This window comes from Zootoca vivipara, chromosome 1 (assembly GCF_963506605.1).
Source record: "Zootoca vivipara chromosome 1, rZooViv1.1, whole genome shotgun sequence".
Classification (NCBI taxonomy): Eukaryota; Metazoa; Chordata; class Lepidosauria; order Squamata; family Lacertidae; genus Zootoca; species Zootoca vivipara.
In genome coordinates, this window is record NC_083276.1 from 46,997,269 (window position 1) to 47,021,059 (window position 23,791).

At 42.7% G+C, this 23,791-nt stretch overlaps 1 protein-coding gene across 6 annotated transcripts in view; it reads left to right on the forward strand.

Annotated features, from left to right (window-relative positions):
* Positions 1-23,511, forward strand: part of ACTN1 (actinin alpha 1) — a 93,233-nt gene extending 69,722 nt beyond the window's left edge. For 3 of the 6 annotated variants that reach the window (XM_060273879.1, XM_035113590.2, XM_060273872.1), the window contains 13 exons: positions 2,568-2,660; positions 4,213-4,443; positions 5,539-5,686; positions 7,231-7,381; positions 7,921-8,029; positions 9,125-9,265; positions 10,827-11,009; positions 12,044-12,178; positions 13,598-13,777; positions 15,389-15,535; positions 16,966-17,046; positions 19,896-20,054; positions 21,903-23,511. In XM_060273879.1, the coding sequence (XP_060129862.1) occupies positions 2,568-2,660; positions 4,213-4,443; positions 5,539-5,686; positions 7,231-7,381; positions 7,921-8,029; positions 9,125-9,265; positions 10,827-11,009; positions 12,044-12,178; positions 13,598-13,777; positions 15,389-15,535; positions 16,966-17,046; positions 19,896-20,054; positions 21,903-22,061 (1,917 nt within the window). In that variant the 3' untranslated portion in view covers positions 22,062-23,511. Of the gene's footprint in view, positions 1-2,567; positions 2,661-4,212; positions 4,444-5,538; positions 5,687-7,230; positions 7,382-7,920; positions 8,030-9,124; positions 9,266-10,826; positions 11,010-12,043; positions 12,179-13,597; positions 13,778-15,388; positions 15,536-16,965; positions 17,047-17,564; positions 17,631-19,895; positions 20,055-21,902 lie in introns of all 6 variants that reach the window. The other 3 variants (XM_035113608.2, XM_035113594.2, XM_035113600.2) reach the window with 2 other exon arrangements.
* Positions 23,512-23,791: the final 280 nt, after the last annotated feature.

A 23,791-nucleotide genomic window follows, 5' to 3' on the forward strand; every position in this document is an offset into this window, starting at 1 on the left:
ACCCGTTAATGAAAGTATACCCCTTTTGTTACTGGACAGTGGAACAAGTTACCCAAAAAAGTTACAAGTCTCTGTACTTGCACGTTTTTAGGGAAAACAGCAAGATTCTTAGTAGAGCGTACTTACCAGTACTTTAATATAAATACTTTTGGGATGTCAGATAGTGGCGGCATAATACTACCTTTTTGCTCTGCAATTCACATGTATAATATAATACATTTAATTACAGCACCAGGAGAGAACGATTACCTTGAAATTGTTCAAGTGCTGCCAACTTGAAGTGGCTAAAAGTGTCCCATTTGTTAAAAGAGGCCTGCTCAGTTTGAAAGCTTGCATAGTCCTTTCAATGGTGGATAAAAGCAGGTTGTTTCTGCTCCAGAATTCTGTGCAAGCCCAAAATCTTAGGATTTCTAGAGGCCAGTGAATGGTGCTTTTATTAAGTTAATGCACGTTCAGTTAATTTTCATAATGTTTCAGAATTCAGCTTACCTTGGCATAAAAAATTGAGTATTATTACTTTAAACACCATACATCCCTAAACAAAAACAAAAAAAGGTACCGGTAAATGTTGTCATTTTGCTTTATCTTCTCTGGAGCCAAAAGTTTAGTGTTGAATGTAAGAAACTGCTTTGGTGTCCTCTCAGTTTTGATATAGAGGCTCCCTGTCTTCAGATGAGATAGCCTAGTAGGGGTTTTTAAAAGCTATTTGCTTATTTATAAATATTTTTATTCTGCTTCATCCCTAAATCTGCCCAAGATAGCTGTATCAAGATGCTCAGAATGCTCGATTCTCTGCCAAAGTAAAGGAATTATTTGAATGGTTTTGAAATATACTAAGACTTTCACTACAAGAACTAAGCAAGGAAGCTGCTGGGGGGGGGATGTCTCCCCGCTGTAGATATCCTGGGTTGGCAGGTAGATGGTTTCATCCATCTTGGGGGATTGTGATGAGGCACGTAGAACAAGATGGCTTCTCAGATATGTTGGGCCAGAGCAGCCTTCTCTAAGCAGGTGCTCTCGAAATGTTTTCGACTACAGCCTCCATAAGCCCAGAGCCAGCATTGTCCAGGGGCGAGGAACTTCAGGCCTGGGGGTGAAATGCAGGATTCTCCTCAAGGCACACACCCCTCCTCAAGCCCAGCCTCTTTCCCAAGGCTAGACCACTTCTCTGGCCTTACTTCACGACCTCCTTGAGAGTTTTTGCTTGACTGGGAAGTGGTGTTGGATTCTGATAATGACTTGTTGGCAGCGTGGCTGGAAGACAGAGAGGAGGGTGTTAAGTGGATGTAGAAACTAAACCTACTGTACAAAGGTAAAATTGCTCTACCTAGTTTTGACTCTGTCCCTGCCCACTGCCGGCATGTTGCCTCTAGAAGGAAACACAGCCCTTGGGATGAAAAAGGTTTCCCTCCCCTGTTTTTGTCCAAATCAACTGGAGGACACCAGTTTGGAGAAGGCTGCACTAGAGGGTTGGTTTTGTTTTTGTTTTTGCTAGTTCCAGTGAAGTCTAAAAGGAAAATAGAAAAAAGGTTTCAAACTTTTTAATTTCATAAAAAAAATGAAATTATGTTACTACCCTCTGAAGATCTGAAAAAACAATTCAATGGATATATATTGTTGCATTGGTGTCCCAGTTCAAGTAAAAGATACAAGGGACAGTTTTGTAGCCTCTTAGAACTGATGAACAGTACAACTTTGGACTTCGGGCTTTATTTCTCTTCCTCCAGTCTGCTCTTTCATTTAGGCCCTCTGCCCTCATATAACTTTGAGGCTGAAATGGCAGGTTGGGATGAGTCTGTAGACTACTCAAACCCAAGACTACCTTTGGCATTAATTCCTAAAAGTATACACCAGTTATTCTATTTTTAAAAATCTAGTACAGTATATGTAATAATGAGAACTCTTGTAAGATTAAGGGAAGTTCATGTTTATTCCAAAACCTAAGAGTATGAAATTATCACAGCAGAGCTACAGTTTCATATGAGAGCACTTTGATAGCTTTGAACATCTGGATATGTATGGAATAGATATCAACAGTAGACCTGTGGCATCACACTTTCTTCAGGGGCAAGTTAGTTTTGGTGAGAAGTGATTCCTTTTAGCACCTCAAAACAGAGGTGGAAGAATAACTACAAGCAAAATGGAAAACATTGATCCATCGAGACAAATGGGGTTAGATTTTTACCTCATTGCATTTTATAGAATGGTCTTGGAGAAGGTTTGGATAGGCATTTACTTGTTCCAAGAATAATTTTCCACTTTATGCATTCTATCTCGTACCAGACATTGATGTGCATAGATATGGATGTGCACCTAAATGAATATGGGCATCTGTAGAGGGTAAAAAACCTCTTAGGCATTGCAAGTGTACATCCACATCAAAACTCTTAGAAGAGAGAAATGACAGCAAGAGCACTTCAAAATCTTTATAGTGTGGAGATAAATTTGTACCAGTAACATTTTCTTAGACACAGAGTGGACTGTGCCTTTTCTAAAAGGCAACCATCAAGAAGCTAAAGGAAACATTAACAGTGTATTTTTCTTTCTGTCTTTCTAAATTTCGGTAGGCGGAAACAGCAGCCAATCGTATCTGCAAGGTGCTGGCAGTTAATCAAGAGAATGAACAGTTAATGGAAGACTATGAGAAGTTGGCCAGTGATGTAGGTATTCCTGATTTCAATTTCTTGACAGAGCTTTATGGAAATGGAAAGATAGATATTCCATAGAACATCCTTCTGCAACCTGGTTCTCAATTTTTTTTTAGATTATAAACTCCCATCTACCCCAGTCAGGGATAATGGGCACTATGGTCTAAAACCAATGGAGGGCACCACATGACTGGGGGTGACTGCTATGGGACCTATAAATTTATCAGTTTTGGATCCCAGCTAGCAAAGTAGCATATAAAGTACAGTGGTGCCTCGCTTAACGAATGCCCTGCTTAATGAAATTTCCGCTTAACGAAAGGATTTTTCGAGCGGAGGTTACCTCACTAGACGAATGCGTTTTACGAAAAAATTTGTCTAGCGAATCGCAGTTTCCCATAGGAATGCATTGAAATTCAATTAATGCGTTCCTACGGGCAAAAAAAATATCAAAAAAAATTCAATGCATTCCTATGGGATTCACTAGACGAATTTTTCGCTATAAGAAAAGACCCGTGGAACGAATTAATTTCGTCTAGCGAGGCACCACTGTATGCAGTTGCAGAAGTCTGTAGTCAGGTTAAATTCATTCTGGTGTGACCTTCAGGATCATGTAAGTAAAGCTCCTTTAGTGATCTATCTATCTATCTATCTAATCGATCTATCTATATTTATCTATTTGAAAACCCAAATAGCACTGTATAATGCTGGATCCAGGAAACTAAACACTAATAGGGGAAAGAAACTAATGATAGGCTATAGGAAAGAGCACATTAACTGATAGTTGGATGTTACTCCTGGCATGTGAGTGGAATGGTGGCCTACAGGTGGTGGCAGGAGGGATGGGCAAAACAAAAATGCTAAATTAAGTCCAATGCTGCTGCAGAAATGGCCAAAGGAAGCCTATAATCACCTCAGATGTAGTTGTTGAAGTAGTAGTAGTAGTAATATCACCACAAAATGAACCTAACTCAAATGCCACAAGGACTAGGAATATATGCGGCCCTGGGAAGACTATCCTCAGAACTGGTCCATCACCAAAAAACCAGTGAAAATAAACTCAAAAGCATGATGTAGAAATACTCATTAGCCCTGTTGAAAATTAAAAGCTGGATTGCGTGCTTATCTTACTTGAGGTTTCAGGTCCTTAAATATGCTTGTTAGTGTAAAGTCTAGAGATGCAAAGTGTGAAAACACACACAAACATACAAGTCTGTTAAACTAGATTTCTGCCAGTTGCTGAACCTTGCTGGCAAACAGGGCCGTCTTAAGTATAGCTGGCGCCGTGGCGCGAACTATCCCTCCGGCGCCCCCCCGGTTTCCGAGTACGGCTGCCACGCGGGTGGAGCAGCGCAGTGCCCCCCATGCGCCTGCGCCCCCCAGCCTTGCCTTAGGGCCGGCCCTGCTGGCAAATAAAATTACAATCATGAAAGGCAAGATGCTCATAGGACTAAAACCACAAATAACAAAAAATCAAACCCTTTTCCCTGTTAAATGTCAGCACTGATGGGTTTCTAATCTTTGCACAGTTCCCACTTTTCTTCCTTGACTTGTTTCCTTTTTTCAGTTGCTGGAGTGGATCCGCCGAACCATACCTTGGCTGGAGAATCGGGCTCCAGAGAACACCATGCAGGCCATGCAGCAGAAACTGGAGGATTTCCGAGATTACCGCCGCCTTCACAAGCCTCCCAAAGTCCAAGAGAAGTGCCAACTGGAAATCAACTTCAATACGTTGCAGACTAAGCTGCGACTTAGCAACAGGCCAGCCTTCATGCCTTCTGAAGGGAAAATGGTATCGGTGAGTGTGTTTGGCCGAGTTCTTTTTTCTAGGTACATGCTCTATGTCTGCTGACACTTTCAAGTGGCCATGATATCCCATCCTGGTAGTCAATGGACTTTCTCATCACAGCCTGTGGTCCACAGAGATAATCATTCATGAATGGTATAGCTCTTGCAAGTTGACAGCATGTTCTTTTCTAGTCATCCAACCACTCTAGAACATGGATGCTAAATGATTATTATGGGTGTCACAGGTTGCTGTTGCTCAGGATCCACTCACCCCTGCAACAACACAGAAATCCTGGGGCATCAAGGACCCAGTGGAAATCCTTCATCTCAGTTGATCATTGACATGTTTTGACAGAGGCAGAAGAGCCCCAGTAGGCTGCGCTTTCTTTCTCCTGTTCCTGATCATGTTTCCTTGCTGATATTCTCAGATCCCAAAACTTATTCAACTCCATACATCTTTCACTACTGGTCCCAGAGACAGTAGGAAGTACACTACTTTTGCAGGATTGCACATTTTAGTACCAGAGAGCTGGCTTTTTAGCTGAGGACAGGGAGGTAGCAACTAGAAAACAGACCTCCTTGCAGAAGCATTGCAAGGTGGCAGATCAGTGCAGCAGCAACTGCCCAGGTCAACTGCTCTCCTAAGATGTTGCTTAGTTAGCTGAAGCCTTGCCTCTAGTTCCTACTGTCCCTGGTTCTGGTGCTGCCTGCCTATCAGTTTGCCATACTCTGCAGCCCATCCATGCCCAGGACTGCTGGTGCTCCAGAGCCTTAGCCCTCCTCAATGGACTAGTGGTAGCCTTCTGCAGACACTTGTTTTCTAAATTGCTTGTGGACTGCCCAGTGGTTTGCATGGTTTTTCTGTTAAAATGTCATTGTGCTCTAGTGTAATGATGCTGCCAAGCAGATGCCATTCTGTCAAATTATTTGCCCGCTTGGAACTGCCTTTTCACATCTTTTTCTGGTGTGATGCTGACCTTCAGTTAGCATAGGCCGTTTGCAAACCAGCTTGGAACTATCTGAGGACGTTTCAGAATATTTCCCTTCTTCTGAACTTGCCCATCCTTCCTTGACCGTGTTTGTGCTTCTGCTTTGATCGCTACAGGATATAAATAATGCATGGGGGTGCCTAGAACAGGCCGAGAAAGGCTACGAGGAGTGGCTTTTGAACGAAATCCGAAGATTAGAACGGCTGGATCACCTGGCTGAGAAGTTCCGGCAAAAAGCTTGCATTCATGAATCCTGGACAGACGGTAAGACAGATCCTAAATGTGTCCTATTGCCAGGGCTTTCACTGTGTAACAATAAATTCATGCAGCATTATTATTATGAATGATGATGATGATCCGTGCCAAGGTAGCCTAAATTCTCATCTATATTAGTAAATTAGCATGCTCTTCATACTTTATTATTGGGGCAGGCAGAAGGGAGAATTGATGATGAATAGATCTCTGGGCAGCTCTGAATTTTAGTTGTTTCTCAATAGCAATGAATAAAGCTTAGAAGAGAAACCAGAAATGCTTTTGTGTGCGAGAGACGTAGAACCTGCAAGCTGGAAATCTACATACCCCTGCTTTAGTTAATGCCAAAGAGCAATACTTCTCATCAGAAGCAGCTTGCTGAGTGGGGGCACAGCCACTGTGTTAGCTCCCTGCAGGGGAATCAGTATCGCTTACCAGGAGGAGGGAGAGGGAAAGGACTGGGGCAGCCAGGAAGTAGGTGTGGTGTAGATGCACCAGCAGCGCTAACCTGGTGTTTCTGTCAGTGTGTTTGCACTGCATCAACCTCCCTGCCACCTTGGCCCTCTCCTTCCTGGTAGGCAATAGCAACCCATATGCCAGGAAACTAGTACAGCACCTCTGACTCACCTGGCAAACCACTTCGGCTCCCCACGTGGGTTACTGATATTGGGACTCCTGGAGATCTTGTTTGGCTGATCTCTAGACTTGGTGTTTCAAGCCTGTCTTTCTAGTCATTAGGGATCTGTTTTTGTTTTTATTTTTAAAGAATTAAAGCGAAGATTCTCAGAGAGCTCCATTTTGTGTCTACTAGCACATACTGTGTTTCTTTTCTGTGCATGTGTTAAATTGTACTGTAGGGTGCACATCAATGCCCAAATGCCAAAAACAGCACCCAATTGCAGACAGATTGTTTTTAATGAACATCCTTGCAAAAATATAGAAGCTTACATTTCTCAGATAATTTATGCAGTCCCAAAATTGCCTGTCCAAGGCCTTCCCCATGGGTCAAAATAAAGGCAGTCTGCAACAAATCTTGCGTTAATGGTAAAATTTATTCACGTTAACTTGAGGATTGGGCTTGATTAAATTATTATTATTTATTATTATTTACTATTTATTAAATTTCCTGGGGAGAGCATTGCAAAAGTGGGAAGCTACCACAAAAAAATGCCTATTCTCATGTTGCCATTCTCCGGACCTCTCATGGAGGAGGAACACAAAGATTACATGCATTGACTAATATAAATGATTTTGTTGAAATATGGCATCCTTTTATAAAATACTTTGGCAAGAACCCTGAAGAATGGCAATTACTGAAATCACAGATTGGATTTGGGCAAATTTAACTAGATTACCGTAATCCTTCTTCAAGTGGGGAGGAGGGCAAGTTGGAACCCCCCCCCCTTTGTAATTGTTATATATTGGAAGTTAATAAAACTATTTTAAAAGGAAGGAAGGAAAATGGGGGGGAATATGCTGCTCTATCAAAACTTCCTTGAAACTCCTTACTTGTTGGTCTTTTGCTCATTTTTCCTGTGTTTTGGCACCCCCTTCAGGTAAAGAGGCAATGTTGCAGCAGAAGGATTATGAAACTGCCACCCTCTCAGAGATCAAGGCCCTGTTAAAGAAGCACGAGGCATTTGAAAGTGATCTTGCTGCTCATCAGGACCGTGTGGAACAGATTGCTGCTATCGCACAAGAACTCAAGTATGGCTTTCGCCTAGCGAATGGGCTTCACCTTTTGACACATAACCAAACAGTGGCCTTTTCAACAGTCAGCGTACCTGGGGAACCTGTTGAACGCTAAGGCAAATCTAGTTCTTTTTAGACACAAGAATATAGGGAAGCACCCTTATTTGAAAGGAAACCTTGACAAGGATTCCAGCAGAAAAAGAGGGGTGTAGGCTGGTGAGGGAAGAAAGGGACCTCTTCACTATGACACCTAACAAAATGCAATAGGAGTTTAAACAACTGATGGGCATAGATTTCACTGATCCACATTTAAATACCTGCATGTTCATTTTGCCTGCAAGCTCAAACAGGAGCTTACCTGAGCCCGTAAGAGTTGTCATCCGTGTGCAGAGGCTGTATGCCTCTGAAGACGAGTTGCTTCATCTTTGTAACAGCATTAGCAGGTTAATCAGTTTCAACATGTTTTTTTTAATTAAAAAAACACGACTAGAACTAGATTCCAACTTTTATCAATGTGTTTGGTAAAGCACTTTTTCACCCTTTTTTTTTGCTAGTGAGCTGGATTACTATGATTCCCCAAGTGTCAATGCCAGGTGCCAGAAAATATGTGACCAGTGGGATAACCTTGGGGCCCTGACCCAGAAACGACGAGAAGCCCTGGAGGTAAAAGGTTCTCCATATGTTTCATATACAGCTTGTTTCTTCCTCTGCGTCGTATGAGGGCAGAGTGGGGTGGCGGTTTTACTCAGCAATATACCACTGAGTGAAGCCGACATCGCGGTCTGCTCCTCATACTGGTCCTGGTCGATATATTGATATACTGCCCAGGCCTACTCCCAGTACCAACCTGCCCAGGTTTTGACATTAGCAGAGGGGGTCCTTCTTGGGGTTCCCATGGTGAGTATTGCTTTCTGCATGAGGATGCAAGATACGGCCTTCTTGGTAGTGGTGCCAGGCTTATGATGGACCTGCTTTGTTTTATGCCTGGCACTACTACCAAGAAGGCCTAGTTTTATATTTTATGATGTTCTAGTTTTATATTTTACGATGTTTTACAATGGTTTATCCATTGCTTTTAAATGCTGTATCATAAATCATGGGTAGGCAAACTAAGGCCCGGGGGTCGGATGTGGCCCAATCGCCTTCTAAATCCGGCCCGTCCAGGAATCAGCATGTTTTTACATGAGTAGAATGTGTGCTTTTATTTAAAATACATCTCTGGGTTATTTGTGGGGCATAGGAATTCGTTCATTATTATTTTTCAAAATAATCCAGCCCCCTACAAGGTCTGAGGGACAGTGGACCGGCCCCCTGCTGAAAACGTTTGCTGACCCCTGTCATAAATCAAATGATATTTTTAAATCGATTTTCCTGTTATTTTGATGGTTGGGAACTGCTTTGCGATCAATTTTTTTATTTTTATTTTTTTTAAAAAAAAAAGCTTGGGGGGGGATCTGTAACTTGAAACTGCTTCCTAACTGTGGTTCTGTGGACTGTGGGAAAAGGGAAGGTGTACTGTTTTAAATGCCAATAATGTTAAGCCCTTTGCTTGGATTGCTTTGGGAAGAAGGGTGGCATATAAATCAAATAAATACTTATGTAAATTACAGCTTCTTTTAAAAGAAAAAGAAAACTGGGAGAAAGGACTGCGAGGAGTAACAAAAGAGGAAATGTCGTGTTTGACGGGTCATTAGGATAGGAGGAGTGTGTGTGTGGGATTCAAGGTGCCTAACTTCTTTTTCTGGGTGGATTTCCTAGAGAACAGAAAAATTGCTGGAGACAATTGACCAGCTGTATCTAGAATATGCCAAACGAGCTGCCCCTTTCAATAACTGGATGGAGGGGGCCATGGAAGATCTTCAGGACACCTTCATAGTCCATACCATTGAGGAGATCCAGGTATGTACCGTCCGTCTCTCACCAGATAAATCATATTCATCTTCGGCTCTTGTTCATAGGGTGTAAAATATCAGCTGATACTAATGTTTCCTGCCAAACCCTAGCAATGGAAGTAGATCACCTTCTCTCAACAGCTCAGGCAGGTAACAGCAACTGCCTGTAAATTGGTGGGAAAGATTGGATGGTTCCCTCTGTCTGTTAGATATACAAACTGAAGCAAATGAAGTGAGGAAAAGACAAAAGGAAACACAAAAATCGAAAATAACGAAGAGTCTTATGGCATGTTAAAGACTAACAAATGTATTATGGCAATAAGCTTTCACTGACCATAAAAAATGTGTTAGTTTTTAAGGTGCCACATGATTCTTAGATATTTTTGCTGCAATAGCACCACTACACCTCTAGAAATTGTTACAAAAAAATTAAAATTTCCTGTACATTCCCACTTCTCAGGCCTGTATCTATTATGTGTCTTATTCCGAAAATAACCACTTTGTTCTCACCCTTTTGATTCAATGATCAGGGCTATATTAATTCTAGGTCTCAACAACTTAATCTGTTTTCTGCAGCATGGCAAAAAAAACTGGTGTATGTTTAGTAATGTGCAGCAAAAAGTGCCTCCTGAACACATAAAAAGTGCTTTTCTCACCTCTGGATAGTCATAGCCATTCCCTATCCTAAGGATTGAGGAACTGCCCTGTTGTCCTTCAACAAATAATAAAATAAAAGTAATAAAATAACAGGCTTTGAAGATCTGTTGATACACTGGAGGAGTGGGGAACCTTTGCCCTCTAGGTGTTTTGGAACTCCAGCTCCCATCAGCCCCAGCCAACATGGCCAGTGGTCAGGCTTGATGGGAGTTGTAGTCCAACAACGTCTTGAGAGCCAGAGTTTGCCATCCCTTTGGGCTTAGGCATCTTTAGAAAACAAGTATTCTGAACAATTAAGTAAGTAATGCCTTAAGCCTGCAGTTTCACACCAACATATGTAACAGGAAGCCCTGTTGAACTCATAGCTGTCAAGTTTTCCCTTTTCTCGCGAGGAAGCCTATTCAGCATAAGGGAATTTCCCTTTAAAAAGGGAGGACTTGACAGCTATGGTTGAACTCAGCAGGGCTTGCTTCTGAATAGACAGGTATAGAATTGGGCTCTGACTTAGTTTTCCTTTACCTTCTCCTATGCTAAACCACCTACTACCAAAGGGGGGCTTTCCCCATCCCTGCCTGCAACCCAGAAATGCTAGAGCCCAACCCCTAACTGATGTAAGAAAATGGCCTCCTAAAAAGGAAATGTGCTTTCGGCACTCTTGCCTTAAAATATTTCCAGCGTGTCCTTCAGTGATCATGCAGTAGGAAGTTTTTATTTGCTGCACAATTTAATTTTCCACTGCTCCAGTGCAGTTCCCTGCCTTTATAATTCCCATTTGTGGAAAAGAGAATCTTTCCCTGACACTGTTTAAATTATTCCAATGTCCATCCTGTGCTGGTGTTTTATAACGCACCATTATGGGGAATGGGCCTGTTCTTTTATAAAAGTGTTGTTGTGTTTTCTGTTCCCTTCAGGGATTGACCACAGCCCATGAACAGTTCAAAGCTACCTTGCCAGATGCGGACAAGGAGCGACAGGCCATTCTAGGAATCCACAATGAAGTGTCAAAAATCGTTCAGACCTACCATGTCAACATGGCAGGAACCAACCCCTACACTACCATCACCCCACAGGAAATCAATGGCAAATGGGACCACGTGAGTTGCTTTTTATGCTTGGCAATTATTATTCTAGGTTGGAAGCCTGCTTTTGGAATTCTCAATCCCAGACATTTTTACTTGGGAGTAAATCCCACTGAATTCAATGAACCTCCTCCCAAGTAAGGGTGCATAGGATTAGTTGAAATTCTCATAGATGTGCAATGTAATATCTTGTGCAAGCACCACATGACTCTTGGTTTGCAGGCAAGTAATCCACAGTGTAGATTATAAAAGTGACGCAGGTGGTGCTGTGGTCTAAACTACAGAGCCTAGGGCTTGCCGATCGGAAGGTCGGCAGTTCGAATCCCCGTGACGGGGTGAGCTCCCATTGTTCGTTCCCCGCTCCTGCCCACCTAGCAGTTGGAAAGCATGCAGTGCAAGTAGATAAATAGGTACCAGCAGGAAGGTAAACGGCATTTCCATGTGCTGCTCTGGTTCACCAGAAGTGGCTTAGTCATGCTGGCCACATGACCCAGAAGCTGTCTGCAGACAAACGCCGGCCCCCTTGGCCTATAGAGCGAGATGAGCGCACAACCCCAGAGTCGTCTGCGACTGGACCTAACGGTCAGCAGTACCTTTACCTTTTTTAATCCACAGTGCAGATTATAAAAGGTAATTCTGAACTCAGTTTTATTCTTGTGCTGTAGGAAATAATGACCATCTTTGAAATATATATTCATTGAGCGGCTTGGTGACTTAAGTCACCAACGCTCCCACGAAGTAGAAATAATTTATTTGGAGCACTTACAGAAATATTGGCATTCCATCTTGACTTTTGGATGATCTGCTGACATTTCCGATGTTGCGTCTCACCTGTAATAGATATGGAGGTGTTAATTTTCCTTGCGGACATTAATCCACTTAAATGGAAATTTTTATTTTAATACCTACTTGTTCAGAAGAGGGCTGGATTTATCCTTTTGATTAACAATGCACAGAACTTGGCTTCTCTGACTTCCGAACGCTTTGTGTTTATTGAGGCTTAACAGCAGTAAGCTCAATTTTACTAAGCTTTTTCATATTTGCTGAAGGTGAGACAACTAGTTCCCAGGCGGGACCAGGCTTTGATGGAAGAACATGCACGCCAGCAGCATAATGAGAGACTTCGCAAGCAGTTTGGGGCTCAGGCCAATGTCATTGGGCCCTGGATCCAAACCAAGATGGAGGTAAAAACTACTAATACTTGAAACTGCCATTTTTCTGTTGAAGAGCCCTCCTAGTTGGGCATTGTCTTTTCATCCTTTCAGTGAAAAGGATTTGTGCTGAGAGAAGTCACCACTCTTTTTGGCCTGGTTTGCACAGCATGAAAACCCAAACCATTGCTTACTTACTGGGACTTTGCAAACATGCTAGCTTCCAGAACAAACCTTGGCTACAGACTGTGGCAAAGGAGGAGAGAGCTTAACCATGATCTTGGCTTAGCTGCAACACTGTGCTGAGCTAAAGGACTGGGGAAGAACAAAGCGGCTGCATTCTCCTCCCCCACCCCCACCCTGAGTCAGTATATCTGCGCTAAGCTTTACCTGAAATAGGCCTTTCTTCCTCTCTCCTGACTAACATTCATAAATACACATGTTCTTTGTTTAAGATACTCAATTATCGAGGGTGGCTTTCTATAATAAAATGCTAAATTAAGTAGGTACTAAATTAACCAAGATGTGCCTTAGGAATACTTTGTGCTTTGTATTTTTCGTCCGCATGTGCATGTTCCAGACTTGCTCCATCTGAATTAGCTTCAGATTGGTTTTAAAACACATACACCACAAGTGAATGAAGCTTCAGACCACATTGTACGTGCAACTGTGCATATTTGTTTGGCTGTTGTTGTTTAAACTTGCCTACAGTCTGAGTACAGGCAGGGGCATCTGCTAACAACCATAATACACATGGTTTTAAAACAATGTGTAGCTCCAGATCTGCTAGGTTCAGGTATAACTGATCTGTACTAAAATGAAGCCAAGCCCTAACTCAGGGCTCCTCCTGACTTCCTTTTGAGCCACGTTTCTAGGCACAGTGGATGTTTTCTTCCTGGGCCAGAACATCTCTCCCTCTTTGAAATGGATCCAGTGGCTCTACCACTGCTTACCACACACCCCTCCCTCGGCTCTGCCTCCACCCCACACCTGTAATGCCTCATTTCAGAGCCTTATACCAGTTACCATTGATAGCTTCCCAACAGCCTGTGCTTTAGCCATATTGAAGATTTCTGCAATGGCCCCAGCCAGTGGAGGCATACCTCCACCTAAACCCACCCCTCCACCAGCAGCACTGAGCAAGGCATTTGTATAGTTTTGTAACTGTGCTAAAAAGGAAACTAATTTATCTTCCGAAAGCCCTTAACACAGCTGGGCAGGTCTTCAGTTGGTGTTAAATATTTAACTCAGTAGAGCTGCAGTGAATTATCCCAGCGACTTGGTTTTGTTTACCTGTTCTCTGGAAAACCTGCAAGCAAAGCTCTTTCCCCCTTGAGATGACAAGGCCTGTGGTTAAAGCATGTTTTAGTCCATTTAGGGAACAGTTGCAGTCAGATGCTTTACATGTTGAAACTTGTCACTCATCTGCTCATTTCCTTTGGGCTCGTGCAGGAGATTGGCCGCATCTCCATCGAGATGCACGGGACTCTGGAGGACCAACTCACTCACCTGCGGCAATACGAGAAGAGCATTGTGAATTACAAACCAAAGATTGATCAGCTGGAGGGAGATCACCAACAGATTCAAGAGGCGCTCATCTTTGACAACAAGCACACCAACTACACTATGGAGGTAAAGGCCAGGGGAAGTCTCTGCTGGTATAGCCCAGGCATGCAAGGAGTGATGCCCTGAGCCACATAACCCTGCTCTTGATTAAACTGATGCTGAGGGAAAGGGAGCTAAACTAGTAGCACTGGCTAGCCATGCAGATGTTGACATACAACACTTCTGGCTAAAGCCTTAACTTGTGCCAATGACAGAAAGGGTGACTGATTTGATGTTCAGTAGCACAGTCTGGGACCCCACCGGATTCACCTTTGCTTAAGGCCCATACAGTGGTACCTCGGTTTAAGTGCACAATTGGTTCCGGAAGTCTGTACTTAACCTGAAGCGAACTTTCCCATTGAAAGTAATGGAAAGTGGATTAATCCATTCCAGAAGGGTCCGCGGAGTACTTAAACTGAAAGTACTCAAACCGAAGCGTACTTAAACCGAGGCATGACTGTAGTTTGCAGCCAAGATAGACTATTATGACTGTGAGGAATAAGGCCCTCACATAATGTGGACTGGCTGGCACAGAAAGGGATTGCAGGTTTGAGGCAACAACCTTAAAAGTGTAGGAACAACACTGCAGACAAGTCTTAGGAGTCCATGCAAGTGTGAGTGGGCAGTAGCTGTAGCTTACCAGCTGTTTAATTGGCAAGAATTACCAATTAAAGTGGATATCATGACAATATATCTTTTCTGTGAACTGCCCTGAGACCTCCGGGTATAGGGTGGTATATAAATTCAATAAATAAACAAATAAAATAAAGGAGGTATTCTGTGTTAGAAGCAGTTTCTTATCAGCATTGTCTAAATGTGGGGTGGGAAATGGGGCTAGGGGCTGCATTGCTCCAATGGAAAGCTCACCACCACCCCCAGCTCCTCAACTGATCAATGCAGATCAGCTAGGAAGGAGGATATTTCCATACCCACTGCAGTGCCAGGATGGGAATGAGAATCATTCTTTTTTCCACTTCTCAGCTGATTAGCACAGACCATCTGAGGAGCATGGAGGGGTCTGATTTCATCCCCATTGCAGCTGGCTGGGTGGGGAGGTTTAAACCTCCAGTGCATGACAATAGGGATGAAAATTGCCTACCACTCCTTGGCTGGTCCACACATCAGCTGTGGGTGATGGCGGTTTTCTTCTCCATCACAGGGTGCCAGGCAGTTTAAACCTCTCTACCCAGGATCCCTTGATCAGGAAAAACAGCTGATTGGAGTGCTGAGGAGCAACAGGGAATTTTTATCCCCATGTAGAGGGGAAACCTTCCACCCAAAGTACCATTCAGTGGATGAAAATTATGCCCTCCCCACTTCTCTGATGGTCCACACCAATGTGCACACACCTGGGGAAGCTGAGGGAGTGCTGTGGATTGCACAGGGAGGTCTAGCGGGCTGGGTTAGGCCTACCCTTGTTTTAAATGAAAACCTAGGTCAGCTTTCTCCAACCTGGAGCCCTCCAGATGTTTTGGACTACAACTCCCATTATCTGCAACCAGCATCGTCACATGTGCTTCCTCTTCCTACTGAGCAGCACATTTTCCAAGACTACAATCACTTTACTGCATTTTGACTAGTCTCCAGATGCTGCTTCTCGACTTAAAATGTAGGCGGGGATTGTTTTTTCTCCTCTAGCACATTAGAGTGGGCTGGGAGCAACTCCTCACAACAATTGCTAGGACTACCAATGAAGTGGAAAACCAGATTCTGACTCGGGATGCCAAAGGAATCAGCCAGGAGCAGATGAATGAATTCCGCGCCTCCTTCAACCACTTTGACAGGGTAAGTGGCATGGGTGGTTGGGGTGGTGGAGATTAGTAGTGCCTGTAACTTCGGAGAGTTTCTCCATAGAAGTGAATGGAAACCAAGGCTCAGATTCTCCTTGTGAAACCACAGCTCAAGTAAAAAAAAAAATTTAAAAAATGTGTTAGAACCCATTAACATTAAAGCATTTGGGGACTCAAAGGAAATGCTAACACAAATGTTTAAAAACCTTATCTCTTTTATTCTCAAACCCTTCTCAAATTTAATAGAAATGGCCACATTAACCTAATGAGCCTCCATGAGAGTAGCTAATGGTCATGGGGTTGTTTGTTTGTTTGTTTGTTTGTTGAACTTGATGACATGCCACTTCCTAGCAAAGCTCTTGTATGTTATCCACCCATTAGAAAATGTACAGTGATAACTCATTGCAGTACAAGTATTCTACATGTATAAGCTCACAGGTCAGGTATCACTGTCATTAAGCCTCTTGTTCAGGCCACACTGTCTGTGCTTCACGTTCTTCCTTCTGGATTGTTCTTAAGGTTTTTGCCTCAAAAAGACCGAGGCTAACCTTGCATGGAACAATCTTCAGCTCAAGCCACTGAATTCAGACAAAATACTGTATGTCAGCAACTGCACAAAAGAAGACAGCTGGTTGCACGGAATGGCTGTACAAAATGTAGTCACCTCATGCGCTAATAGTGTGCAGCTTTTAGGCGTGCTCTGTCGAGTCCTCTATCTCACTTGCATTTTAATGTAGCTTATATTCACTATGCGGGTTGGTTGTTTTTTATTAACAATTTAGAAAATACAAAGGCAAGTTAATACCTGTATTGTGTCATAAGTTGTCTAAGTTGAAGACAAAGGTCTAGTTTTTGGTATAGGGAGCGTCAAGCAGAAGACTTGGTCCGAGTTCTGTTGCAAGGATAAACTTTTGGACTAAAAATAGCTGCAGAGTTGTGGCCACTCTAAACTACATGTTCTTCTAAATCCACGGCTCCTCTAAGCGCAAAGATGCTTCAGCAACAGGGTATTCCAAATATGCCCAATGCTTCCCCGAAGGCTCAATAAATGTTTTGCTTCTAAACTTGTTGAAGAAAATGTAATTGTTTCTAATGAAGAGCAGTCTTCAAAGCAAACATTTATCCCTGGCATGGTCATGTTTTGTGAGAAAGAAGTGCAAAAGAAAAAAAGAAAAGGCAGCATTAGCACAATACGAAATGTGAACACGGTATCTAACCTTGTGCACTTTTTATTTCTTCCCGTTTTATTTCCTGCATGCCGTTCTCCCCCAAATCTCTCTCCACCTGCTGCATGGTGCACCTCCTCCTCCTCCTCCTCCTCCTCCTCCTCTCCTTGTCCCTTTCTTGTTCTCCTCCTCTTCTTCGTCTTACACCACCACCCCACTGGCACTGCATGCCCTGCTGGCTGGCGCACTGCCTAACCAGGACCACTCCGGCACACTTGGCCCCGAGGAATTCAAAGCCTGCCTCATCAGCTTGGGTTACGATATTGGAAACGATGCACAGGTACTGAATGCTAGCAAGGAACTCAGGCAAATGTCAAACCATAAGGGAATAACATATTTCTCCCTTCTCTTCTTTTTTGTTTTAATCCGTCTTGTCAATGTTCTTATATTTTATTGTGCATATTTCTGCATACTATTGTATGTTCTGTCATAATTCCATTCTTTTCTTTATGCATTGTCAAATCTATTTTTCTCTTCTCGGTTACACATTCCATTTGCTTGATTCCCTAAAACTTTTCCTGCCTTCCTTTCCCTTCTCTATTTATTTTTTTAAATTATCTTTCTATCGGTATATTTTTCTTCTTCTTGGCGATTCTTAAACTTTCATCTGCTTCTTTATTTTCAATGGAATGAATCCATCTCTTTGTTTTCTTCAAATTATTTTCATATTTTCTTTTGTTGTTCAATACATCTCATCTTCCATTTTCCTTCATTCTTTTAACACCTTCTGTGAGTTCATCTCTACTTTCCATTCCTCTCTTTTCCCTTCCATTCCTCCATCCCTTTATGACTTTGTAGAAGAAGACTGGCATGATGGATGCTGAAGATTTCCGCACCTGCCTTATCTCCATTGGTTACAATATGGTAATGTAGAAGCATCTCCCACTTCTATTCACAATGGTATATTTGACCCTTAAACGAGAAAAGGGCACACTGCTAGTGAACCCAGGTAAAGCTTTGTCAGTCCTGTGATTTGTGAATAAAATCTATGACATCAATAGCATATTTATTTACAAACTGGATTGACTTCATACTTTATTTTTGGAAGAAGAATCACAATATAATTCAAACTGATTCCTGGTTGACCTCTGAATAAGTAGAACAAAACAATGTCTAAGCCTTGTCCTCCCATGGCCATTTTCCTTTGTTTTTGCATTATAATTATGCATTTTGTTGGTAATTCATTGTGACCAGCCCACACAACAACCCTTCACACTTGTCCTGCTGTAATAGTTCATTTTCCCACATATAAACTGCAAGATTTGGTTTCTCCAAAAATGATTTTTCCCCCTTCATTGTGTACATTTATTGGTATTGAAGAAATTCAATGATCAGGGCTAGCATTTTGACTTGCCAGACATAATGGTTCACCCTCCCTCCTCTCCCTGCATGCAGTTGCAGAGGCAGGGAAAGCCCTATGACACATGTGAAAGACAGGATTCATTAGTTGAATCCTGTTTTTAGGGGTTTTTTTATTCAAACATTTTTGAAGCTCCCCTTTGGCCAAAAATTGTATTTTGTGTCAGTCTCACAAATCCATAAAAACAACTGGATTTATTCGCAATAAAAACAAACTGCAAAACCAGCAATATATCAACCAACAGATGAAAACCATTTATGCAGTGTGGGATGCAGCTGCACAAGAGTCTTGGGCAACTTTTCTGTTAAATATTCTATGCATATTTTCTGTGACTTCAATGTCGATGAGCAACACAGCTCTCTCTAGGCATGTCTTTGCCATTTTGTGAACAGTTCATATTTTCACACCATCTTTAATCAGAAGAAACTCCTACAGTAGTTAGTGGGGCTTATTCCAATGAAATTGTACACAGAACTGCAGTCCCACAGGGCAACTGTATACTCACATTTTTCTGGAACCAGAGCTATGCTGGTGGAAGTCATTGGAAGGGAAATTAGTTATAGCCATCAATTGAAGGGATACAGGATATGGTGACCGTCTGTGCCTTCCCTTACTGCCTACATTCCACCCATAAGTCCCAGTGGCCCCGTGGCAGCTAAAATTAGTAGTACTAAGAATGCAATGCTATTTTCCAAAGAAGTGTATTTTCCAATGTTATCCATTCTTTCAACCAGCAGAGACAGGATGCCTCATAATCTCATATCTGGCAGTACTACTAATTTTAGCTGTCACAAGGCCACTGAGTTTATCTTCATCAGTCTCTGTGATCTCAAATCTTTGGTCTGGAGCTTGCCCCATTCATGCAAGCTGCTGCAACTGAATTCCATGAATTTTGCTACCCCACATGTTACACTGCTCATGTGCATAGCCCAGTTGCATGGGCTAGAAAAAAGGAGGGGGGATTCAGCAATAACATGCAAATCGGCCCCTAGGCTTATTCTTGGCAAAAAAAAATTATAAAGAGAGAAAAGGAAGTTGCTAGTGAACATGTTACAGTTCTCAAGCACCCAGTTCTAAGGTGTGAAATATGGTGAATCTTAATCTCCAGTGAGATCAGCTTTTGTTAACCATGTTTCCTAGCCATGAAACTGTCAAGGGTACTGTTATTGTGTTTCCCTTCCTATAAAGAGGGTGTTTCTACACAGCAGCTTATTGTGGACTTGGTGCCATGCAGTGCCCACACGCAACAGCAGCAGCATCACAATAATATGGCACTTGGGCGATGTTTGGTTGGAACTTGAAGAACGTCTCTACCCGAAGCAGTTATGTCATTGGCTTCCATTGGTTGCTGTCTTATCAGACCTGTGATAAAGGGTAGCAGCCCCATTCTTTGGGTGTCAGTGATAAGAATACTACTCAGTGCCAAACATTTATGAGCCTGTCTTCCTTATAACTTCAAATGCAGTCAAACTACTTCAATTAATTCTTCACATGCTACATCCTCAATGCCTCTGGGACAGCCTTCCTGAACTTAGTGTCTCGCCTGATGGGAGTTGGTTTGGACTACAACTCCCATCAGGCCCAACCAGAGCAGCAATTGTTAAAGAAGACGGGGGTTGTAGTCCAAAACATCACTGGGGTGCGTGTGTGTGTGGCCAGTTTGGGAAAGGCTGCTCTAGGCTATGGTGTGTTTCCATAACAAATGCCTATTTCATCTTTTCCTGTCACCAGTAGATTGAGTTGTTGCTAACTCTTGTATCATTGTCCAGGGCGAAGCAGAGTTTGCTCGAATTATGAGCATTGTAGATCCCAACCGCATCGGAGTAGTAACGTTCCAAGCCTTCATTGATTTCATGTCCCGGGAAACTGCAGATACCGACACAGCTGACCAAGTTATGGCCTCTTTCAAGATCCTGGCTGGAGACAAAGTGAGTTCAGACTTTTGTGCACTACATGGTTTTAGGATTGGTGATGTCAGGACTGGCTAGATGCATAGCTGCCAAGTTATCCCTTTTTTTAAGGGATTTTCCCTTATGCTGAATAGGCTTCCTCGCGAGAAAAGGGAAAACTTGGCAGCTATGTAGATGAGGAGTGGTGGAAACAGCCTGACCAAGAGCTCCCCAGGGAGAGTGCCAAGGAAGACAATTTAGACCCGGGATCTTGGTGTTGGATGACCAAACACACCCCGGAGGAGGAGGAGAGCTGGGAGATCCTGGAGTTGAAAACTTGCCAGCTCCTTCTCCCACTCCCAAAACAAGGCACTTACTTCATGTAATAGGGCAGAAAACAAAGCAGACACCGAGAAGGTCCCTTGGGACTCACTGTAGGCAGAGGGAGGGATATGACACACAGAAAATAGACTAGATGGGGAGGAGGAAGACACCCTGAGCAACAGCTTATGCTGAGGGAGCATATGTCATGAGTCTCCATATGTTTCTGTTCTGATTCTCAGTAAAACTGCTAGCTGCAAGTTTCCTGCCTGACCTTGTCTCTCTCTCATCTTCACTGAACTGTGCTACATGTCAGCGCTTCCCCATGACAGCTGAAATGTAAAAATACAACCTGGGCTTTTCAAATAAAGATGTTAGGCATGTGTTGTAATGAAACAAACCCTTTATTTCAGGTTGGCTGAAACATTAATATAACCTGTTTTTGCTTCTGGTAATTTGGTTTCATTACAACACATGCCTAAAATCTTTATTTGGCCTGCAAAGCCATTTCCCTCCAACCCACACAACCACTGGTCACGAGTGTCGTCAGCTGATGGGTCAGAAGACAGGGTTTAATCCTGCATTTGGCCGTACGCCCTGCTCCCAGTAGGGAACAGGATCATATAGCCAAGGGAGCAGGCTTTAATCCCCACTCATTAGCTGATGGGTGGAGCAGCTCACTTCTTTTTTTTACTCCAATGGGGTGGTGGCAACAGGATAAGGGAGAGGAGTCTCCCCCTCCACCCCACTGAGACGGCCTGCCCACAAGCTAAAAGGAGGAGCATTTATAAACACTGCTTTTGCAAAGTGATTTAATGCAGCCTCCAGTAATAAAAATGGACTCCATATTCACATTGGCTGATGGCAGGCTGATCCTGACTGGTCTGGGTGCATGTGAGAACTCTCTGCAGGGAACTCTCTCACACACACCTGAACCTGCTCAGGTAGGTATTCCGCATGGCAGACAGCAAGGTCCTGCTATCAGGAAGATTTTTTTCCTTTGAAATGAAAGGGGGGGACTTACCGTTAGCTACACCTTTCTACCTGCTGCTTTCAGGACTTCAAAACACCAGATCACCTGATGTAATTTGTGACATTAGTTGATGGATAAGGACCTGGCCTGTGGAGCTAAAAAGGTTCCTCATCCCTGTCCTAATATTACAAATTATAAAAGATGCTGCACCCCAATTGGGAAGCAGCAGAAACACAGAAAATGCATATCAAATAAAGCCAGTCGTACCTTGGATCCCGAACGCCCTGGAACTCGGACATTTTGGCTCCCAAACGCCGCAAACCCGGAAGTGATTGTTCTGGTTTGCAAATGTTCTTTTGGAACCCAAATGTCCAAACAGGGCTTTCGCGGCTTCTTAAGCTTCCTGCAGCCAATCAGAAGCCGCGATTTGGTTTTCGAATATTTTGGAAGTCAAATGGACTTCCGGAACGGATTCTGCTCGACTTCCAAGATACGACTGTATTTAATACGGAAATAAGTGCAATTTACATTAATAAAATTGTGCCTGGCCTTATCTAGTTAAAATAAAAAGACACCCCTCTGTTCTCTTACAGAATTATATCACTGTGGATGAATTGCGGCGGGAACTGCCTCCTGATCAAGCTGAATATTGCATTGCTAGAATGGCACCTTATACCGGGCTGGATTCTGTACCTGGTGCCCTGGACTACATGTCTTTCTCTACAGCTCTCTATGGCGAAAGTGACCTTTAACTATTACCTATCTATCCACCACACATCCTCACCCTCTCCCACCCAGGAGCACTTTTCTTTATGTTTGCAAAGCGGGCTCTGCTCTGCCTTTTCTCTCCCCTCCCCTCCGCCCTTCCTGTTTCCACTTGAGATACCAGATCCCATTTGGGGTGGGGGTGGGGGGGCAGCAGAGGGGAAAATGTTGAAATGAAACAGTTTATCATGCCCCTAAAAGATGACGGTTTACGAAATTATTTTCTGCAGAAAAAGAAGTTACATATCAGCAAACGTATTTTATTACAGAAAAAAAAGTATTTTTCTCCAAGATTGAAGCGTAAATAGAAAATGTTAAAAGTATTACACAAAATGTATACGGTTTGTTTTTCTTCTTCTAGTCATCCAGACATAGGAAACGGAGTTCAGGGTTGCATTCCATCCTAAGATACCCAAAGCCCAGCGCCACTTCCCCCACACCTGTCTCTATTTCCTTATCACATTTATTTTAAGAGGCAGAGGCACACAGGTGCATGTATTGCTGGTTCACTTGTTTCATGAAAATATTTTACAATAAAACTTTTTTGAAATTGCTGTGTTTTTTAGGGAAAAATAATGTACACAGCTCATGTTTTCATATTTAATTAAAATTGCAATATGCCTACTTTGTGTTGTTGCTGAAAGTTGTCTGGTTCCCAAACATGGCGCTTGAGAGTTGGCATCTTTGATATTGCTTGTCACAGACCATATTAAAAAGAAAACTTATTGTGATAACAAATCTAGACTTCATTCTTTTGTCTGGTTAACTTGTTTCTCTTATAACCGGAAAGGTTTTCCAACACTATTCAGAATGCATTGGTAGCTTGGAGGGTTTTTTGTATATTATTCTGATGTTCATGTTTTTACCTGTTTTCTTAAATGCAAGACACCAAAGTGCTTTCCCCTCCTCCACTCTGCTTTGGAATTGTATTGATGTTTACGTGGCTGGTATGCTTCAAATGGAGATAATCTTAAGATAGCGAAAGATAAACTTGGACTAAACATGATGTGTGCACATTGCTGGAACTTGCAGCTTTTTTCCCAGCAAAGAAATAATTAGCAGTCAATTTTCCTATTTTAAATAAGGTTTTTAAGTGACTGACAACACAGTCTTATACATGTCTTAATCAGAAGTCCGTGGAGTTCAATGGGACTTACTCCCAGCTAAGTGGGTATAGGACTGCAGTCTTATAGCATGTTCCTATGCAAGTTTACTAAATGTTAAGCCACACTGTATTCAGTATGTCTTGCTCTTAGGTAAGTGTGCATAGGATTGCAGCCTTAATTTTTATAAACACTCATCTTATTTGATGAGCCATTGCATTATTTCCAATCCTAGGCATTGGAAGATATGAAATCCACATCTTCCCCCGCCCCCAATGTACAATTGCCTTTAAAGCAATTGTTTTCAAAACCAATAAATTTTGTGTGTTTAGTTTGTCTTGGGATTTTCTTCCAGCTTTTGTGTATGTTTTTGTTCTCGTATCCACATCTCTGTAGGTACCGATATCAACATATTCTTAAACACAGGGGTGAGGGGGAAAGGGAAGCTTTGAAGGACGGTAAATAGAAACCTGAAGATTTTACAAGAGGAAATACCACAGGCGGCTACTGTGAAAAGCTGGCAGAACTGTGCTGAAGTGTCTGTTTAAAGACACACACTCTCTCTCTCATCTTTCTTAGGAACAAATGTTTTTCTCCATTGCCAGTTTTCCCCC